At 33.5% G+C, this 6948-nt stretch overlaps 2 protein-coding genes across 3 annotated transcripts; one reads left to right on the top strand and one right to left on the bottom strand.

The window, feature by feature from the left end:
• Positions 1-482: 482 nt before the first annotated feature.
• Positions 483-5042, top strand: LOC102627526 (carbon catabolite repressor protein 4 homolog 4). 2 transcript variants are annotated; one of them, XM_006471570.4, is made up of 9 exons: positions 483-676; positions 783-927; positions 1014-1063; positions 1762-1831; positions 1983-2101; positions 2986-3113; positions 3741-3891; positions 4022-4169; positions 4465-5042. In XM_006471570.4, exons 1-9 carry the CDS (start codon positions 618-620, stop codon positions 4771-4773), a joined length of 1179 nt encoding a protein of 392 aa, XP_006471633.2. In that variant the 5' UTR covers positions 483-617; the 3' UTR covers positions 4774-5042. The 2 variants fall into 2 exon arrangements, with proteins under 2 accessions (XP_006471633.2, XP_006471632.2); XM_006471569.4 differs by having other exon boundaries at positions 2986-3116.
• A 71-nt stretch (positions 5043-5113) lies between these two features.
• LOC102627240 (universal stress protein PHOS32) lies at positions 5114-6404 on the bottom strand. Its single transcript, XM_006471568.4, has 4 exons — positions 6072-6404; positions 5864-5973; positions 5633-5751; positions 5114-5532 (listed from the first exon to the last, which is right to left on the bottom strand). Exons 1-4 carry the CDS (start codon positions 6244-6246, stop codon positions 5442-5444), a joined length of 495 nt encoding a protein of 164 aa, XP_006471631.2. The 5' UTR covers positions 6247-6404; the 3' UTR covers positions 5114-5441.
• Between the last annotated feature and the right edge of the window lie 544 nt (positions 6405-6948).

The raw sequence follows: 6948 nt of genomic DNA, 5'->3' as shown, positions 1-6948 counted from the left end.
TATTTTTTGACAATTTTATCCTTGTCAATTCCAAAAATTTACAATATCATAGGTAAAAATTATAACTATTTTATTTTCAAGTTTTTAATTTTATCTTTTTTGTAGGAACTTTAAGAAAATATCAATAATTTAAAGAGGATTTTTAAAATTTTTAATTTTATCTTTCTTGTAGGAACTTTAAGAAAATAACAATAATTTAAATAGAGTAAAATAGCCAACAATTTTAATTTTTTTTTAGTTATTTCCATCTATAAACTATTGTTAAGGGTAATATTGTCTTTGCACAGTCAACTAACGGTCAATGTTAAAGTTAACTGACGGTAGGAGATTTTTTACAAATAAATAAATTCTCACCATCTACTTACAACAAGCCCAAACCTCAGGGGAGGTTTTTAAAAATTACCCGTAATTTTTTTTATCCTTTTTGTGATTTTATTAAATTAATTTGGTTAAGTTATAGTGTCTATGACACATCACATAGACTTTTCCGTTGACGTGTCGGTTTGAGTTTTCACGTAGGTTAACGAAACCGCTGAAAAGGCGGCATTACAACAAACGAGTGGCGTGCACTAGATATATATTCGCTAAATTTCAAAATCTCTCTTCTCTTCGCACTAATGCTGAAGGCTTTGCCTCCGCTTCCGTTTCATCGATTACCTGTTGCGTCTTCCAAAAGGCAACACTCTCTCTTTCTTTCTAATGCGAAGTAACAAACATGTTGATAATATATTGCGTTGCTTAAATTTAAATTTATTTATTTTTTGTCTGTTCAAAATCTGCAGAAGAATTCGTTGTAGCAGAATGAGCACAAATCCCGCTCCAATCTGCCCTAAATTCATTCCCGCCGAAGGCGGCGGCAATATAAACTCCACGAGTAAATTTGAAGGAATCAGATTCAGTCTCGTCTCTTACAACATTTTAGCTCAGGTATCCGAAACTAAATTTCCAATATTTCAATGTGATTATAGTAATTCTTTATTTTAATTTTCTTTTTAATTTTAATGTGTTTTCAGGTTTATGTGAGGAGTGCTCTTTATCCACATTCTCCATCTGCTTGCCTCAAGTAAATCTTCTAAGTTTATTTTATTTTTTTTCGTATTTTAAATATTTATAGGCGGTGGTGGTTATTTATAGGAACCGAAAATTGTAAGCTTAAGCTGTATTTTGAGTTAGGAGAGCGAAAAAAGAAACTGGATTATTTGGAACTTTTATATGATTTATTTATTTCTCTTGCTGAAACAATAGAGCTTAACCAAGTTAGGATTGTGTAAAATAAGACAAAATTATGAAAATTATTACATCTATGACCTAGGCTCTATTTGCTATTGAGGTGCTGTGGAAAGAAAAGTTGTAATTGTAAAAGTTAATACTGTGCGGTAAATCTGTGAAAGAAAAGTTGTAACTATAAAATCAAAGTTAACGGTGTGCGGTAAATATAACTCTTAAAGAACAATTTGACAAAAATAGTGAAGATATTATAGGTTTTTCATCATACAAGTGGTGGATCAAATCAACTTAGCTTCCACGTTGTAGTCGCTAGTGTTTATTGAATATTTTGTGCTGTACTCTTAAGCTACAGCTACCCAACCTTAGTACCAAATAGGGTCTTATAGAGCACTATAAAATCTGAATTCGTTCCATACTGCTTATAAGCTTCTTGTGATAACTTAATAATGTATACTATAGAGGCAGAGTTTAAATCAGACCATATTTATTAACATTATAGGTACTTAACAAATTTGCTAATTGTGCACATTACAGGTGGAAGAATCGTTCAGATGCAGTTTTGACTGTTTTAAAGAGCTTTGGTGCTGACTTCCTCTGCCTGCAGGTTCTGTTTATTCATCTATATACTGTTTTCTGGGGAGGCAAGAAAAAGGGTGGGGGTGGTGGTGGTCGTAGTGGAAGACTTGGCCTTTGTAAATTTTTCCTTCTCGTAAATTAAGTTTCTTTAATATACTAATTTTCTGGTTATACTATAGGAATTAGACAATGAGGACTTTTACAAAGGAAATATGGAGACTGAAGGTTATTCTAGCTTGTATATTCAGAGAAGTGGGCAGAAGCGTGATGGATGTGGAATTTTTTACAAAATCAGCTGGTATGTTAAGACTTCTCTTATTTTGATTAAAGATAGATGGGTTTTGGTCAAGAGTAATGCAGCTCACTTGGGAAAAAGTTTGCTTGAATTGTTTGCTTGCAAGTCACTGAAGTGTTTAATATATGGTTTGAATTTGACTAAACTGTGTTGTGACTACAACAAAATCTGTAGGCATCCATTAGTTCAATCACTAAAGTTAATTTCAACTGAACTCAAATTGTTCAAACTCCACAATTTTTGTTGGCATTTGCTCAAGTGGTCTGCATTGGAATCGCATTGCTTTTTGTCTTGGGTTAAAATATTACAATTTGTTTAAACAATCTAGAGTTTAAATTTATATCAAGCAATGGTAATTAGTAAATAAATTAAAAACATGTTAGGCTACTTATTTAGAATTTAGTTGGCTACTTCATTTAAACTTTTACTTCTAGCTATGCACAGGTAGTTTGAGCCAAATCCATTATTAAACTCATAGCAACCTTGCCATATTTCTGTTTTAACTCATACCTTTTGGTCTTTGTTTCCGTTCTTTGGGAGCTATAACTTCAATCACTGCTATCAAAGTTAAAGGTTCTAGAAAATTTTAAATTTTATCTTCCTAAATTTATGTAATGCTTTATCCCTTGCACAAAATCAGTTCCAAAGGTCCTACAATTTTTTGGATACTATCAAAGTTGAAGGTTCTAGAAAATTTTGAAAATTTATCTTCCTAAATTTATGTTGGAAGTGGAAGAATGCTTTAGTCTTCAATGCATTAACTCATTTTAGACAACATCTTTTTTGTCATCATGTGCATTGAGGAAGATGGCACTGCAGCTTTACAGAATTATGTATTCCTTGAATCATAGGAAAGGACTAAATTATTTCATTGTCATTTGCTTCAGTGCAGAGTTGCTTGTCGAGGACAGAATAGATTACAATGAACTCGTAAACTCAATAAAAGATGGAAGTTCATGTGGCGATGATCAGAATAATACACTGGCTGGAGGAAATAATGATTCTGATTTAAAGAGTGGTAACTTCTTGTTCAGTTTTGTAATTTTTGGTTTACTAATATGAGTTATTAATGTTATGTGGCAAAATAATAATCTGTTTTTCTACAAAGAAATTCTGACTTTTGTGCAATAGGGGAAGCAGAAAAGAATTACGAAGTTGAACCAGCAGATATTACCATTTTATGCTAACAAAATCTGGTCATAGAATGACAATAAGTATATAAATACAATTTGGTTGGCTACTTGATATAATTATTTATTTATTTTTTCCCCATGCATGCACAACTAGTTTGAGCCAGTTAGGTAGTTAAGCCCTTAGCAAGTAGCAACCATGCCTTACTTTCGACTTCTCTCACTTTTTTTCCCTATTCTTTTGGAGCAAAATCTTCAAAAGTACTTCATATCGAGGAGGCTCTTTTATATTGTATCCTGTGCATGAGTCTTTACTAATCAACTGCACAAAAATTGTAGATATCAATGTTTATTTTATCTTTTATTTGAGTCGTGCTTTTCTGTTTCTATAGAACACTTGTTTTTCCTACCAATTTTTTTTCCTTTTTCTTCATTTATAACGATGACCATGCAACTTTAAAATGCCCATTTCATGGTAGCTGGCAGCTTACTTCTTTAATATCTGTCTTCAGGTTCATGGTCAAAAAAGGATTCAAGGGATCATGGAGATCTCAATGACCCTTATGTAAGGCTTAAACGCGATTGTGTAGGAATTATGGCTGCATTTAGACTCAAAGGTCCATTTGATCATGTTGTTATTGTGGCAACAACACACCTTTATTGGTAAGTGGTTCATTTGTAGCTATTATTTGTCTTTTGTTCTTTAGTTTTATTTTGTGGCTTCTATGGTTCTCTAAGTATTAGATATTTTTCTTAATTGAATTTGTGATCGATGTTATTTTTTCTGCTTCAGGGACCCAGAATTGGCTGATGTCAAGCTTGCACAAGCTAAGTATCTATCATCACGATTGGCTGAATTCAGGACACAGGTTTCCGACAGATATGATTGCGTACCTTCTGTAATTGTGGCTGGTGACTTCAATTCAGTCCCGGGGGATAAGGTGTTTATTACTTTCCATTTCTTTTGACTTTTATTCCTCTTTTTCATTCCTACAATATCATTGCATAAGATTGATCTAGATTTTCCCTTGAGGCTTTTATAGGAATACTTGAAGATATATGATAGTGGAGGATATTAAGTATAAAATTATTGCCAAAAGATGCTCATACACTGAGTACTTTGTTGTCTGCTTAGCTTATTACTAAAGTTAGATCAACTTGGTCAGTGACATCAAGCACTTTATTCTTGAATGTCCAATGTTATGTAAGTAGTTCTAAAAGTGCTGCTTCTTCCAGGTCTATCAGTATCTTACTTTGCGTTGCCCAAAATCAGCAACCCTGGTGGAATGTATCGAAGAACATCCTATTCCCTTATGCAGTGTCCATGCTTCTACAAGAGGAGAACCAAGATTCACAAACTGCACCCCTGACTTCACAGATACGCTTGATTATATTTTCTTCTCTCCTTCTGACCGCATAAAACCGGTCAGTATCCTTGAGCTTCCGGACGCAGACTCGCCTAGTGTTGTTGGCTGTTTACCAAATTACTACCACCCAAGTGATCATATCCCAATCGGTGCTGAATTTGAAATCACTAAGGATTGAAAATTTCCTTTGATGTTCTTAGATTTTTTGTCCCTATCTTGTTAGGCAGGCGGGGTAAGAGAGTTTTTTTTTTTTTTTTTTTAATTTTTACTTTTTCATTGATGCAATTAATTCTATTGTTGCAAAATTTTGGTCCTTGTCCTTGTTGCTAAAATTCATGGAAGTCTATAGTGCGTGATTTGATTTTTTCCGTACTGAAACTATGTTCGGATGAATAAATTTGATTTATTACTCTCCCATAGATGTAAAATTGGGAGGCATTTTTGAAAGTGAGATTGAATTTATTTGTCCAACTTATGAACCAAAAACAAAAAAAAAAAAGAAAAAGAAAAAAGAGGACTGCATAATAAATTATCTTAATTTGATGCTTTAAGCATTACATCACTTGAACGAAATTTTCAAATCAACAGTGCTACTCCAAAAAGTAATATTGCATGTATCATGTAAGTTATTTAAAACTTTGCTTTAAATTGGTAATCTGTTTTTTTTTTTTTTTTTAATTTTTAAAATAACTGAACTAAAAATGAAGCCCTTTAGTCATTTACACGAAGACAAAATTATTAATGGCAATAGGGCTAAATAAACACGCACTTCCAATACCAAATCATCAATGGCACACTGATAACAAACATTAATAAGCTCCAAACAAATACTCTCCTTAACAATTATTATTTGGCAGAGACTGGATTTCCCTTGACCACAGTAACCGGACACGAAGAATTTGTCACCACATGGTTGCTGACACTTCCAAGCAAAACCCTGTTAAAAATTTAAACAAATTCATTCAAATTAATTAAATTTAAATTCATTGTATTAATACTTGAACCAAAATTCAATAGAACTAGTTATTGAGGTATACCTTTTGAGAGCACCGAGACCCCTGCTTCCAACAACAAGTGTGTCAAGCTTCAAATCTTCAACAGCATCACACAATTTCTCTCTTGGATCCCCCCAGTAGACCTTCGCCACCACCTTGGCCTGCACATTTTATGCATACAAACGATTCTGTGAGCAACTTCGACTATCATATGGCGAGCATCTGGACACGTGATACAAACACATATTGAGATATATATTACAAGGTACTTACCCCTTTGGTTCTTGATAGTGTATCTAGAATATCGAGAACTTCAGGATCGCTAGTAAGGCCATATTGCTTGGAGAAATTAATCTCCCTGAATTCCTCTAGAGGAACCAGAGCTGCAAATGAAAACCAAAATAATTATTAGACGATTATATCAATATCGAAGTGTTGATTAAAAGCAATTAAATATACATGATTAAGCCTAATCAATTACGCGATCCGGTGTCTTCGAAAAGCTGCTTCCTTGTATGATCAGCGTTCGGAGGTTGGACATGGATTAAAATTATCAGATCGCCGGAGTCAATCAGATTGTCGGCAGCCCACCGGAGGGCTGCTTTGCTGTTGGGAGAATTGTCCATGCCAACACCAACCGTACGTGCCTTGCTCATCTTGGTCTTGATTTGATCTTTCTAATTAATCTCTCTATACTGAGTTTGATAATAGAGTTGCGTGTACTTATAATAAAATGTCTAGCTTGATATTTATTCTGATTGATTTTTTGTGGGGGGTTTAATTTAATTTTGTAGATAGATGGAGGGAGCAGGTTCTTGAAGGTACCATCGACCAAGTCATAATATACGTTGAATAATTTATGTGTGTAATATATATTTAAAATTTTTGTCACTTTATTCTTTGATGATAATGATGTTTATGAAAGGTAAAAGGAAATTAGGACAAAGGGGAGGAATTTTGATTTTAGAATGAAGGTTGGTTGGCCCTACAATGCCACTTGGTCAGTTGGTTGTTATGCACTTATGCTTTAATAATACAACTATACATTTATGTATATATATAAAATTTAAACAAGTGTCCCTCCTCATCTGATTTCGTTGTACTTATATGTGAAAAGTATTGATAGGAATTTGTGACACGGTGGCCCAGAGAAAATTTGAGGCGTTAGACGAAAATTTTAACTTGGACAGTTATTTCAACGGTGGCCCAAAGACAAGTGTATTTTTTTATTTGACCTAAACACGAGAAATAGAATATTGACAATTTGACATGGAAAGTGGACAGACAACCATTAACTAGAAGCTTTTCAAACAAAAGCAGAAATTGATTTCACATGGGAAGTAAGTACTTGACATTTT

Source organism: Citrus sinensis, chromosome 5 (assembly GCF_022201045.2).
Source record: "Citrus sinensis cultivar Valencia sweet orange chromosome 5, DVS_A1.0, whole genome shotgun sequence".
NCBI lineage: Eukaryota > Viridiplantae > Streptophyta > Magnoliopsida > Sapindales > Rutaceae > Citrus > Citrus sinensis.
This window is presented reverse-complemented; position numbering and strand designations above follow the sequence as displayed.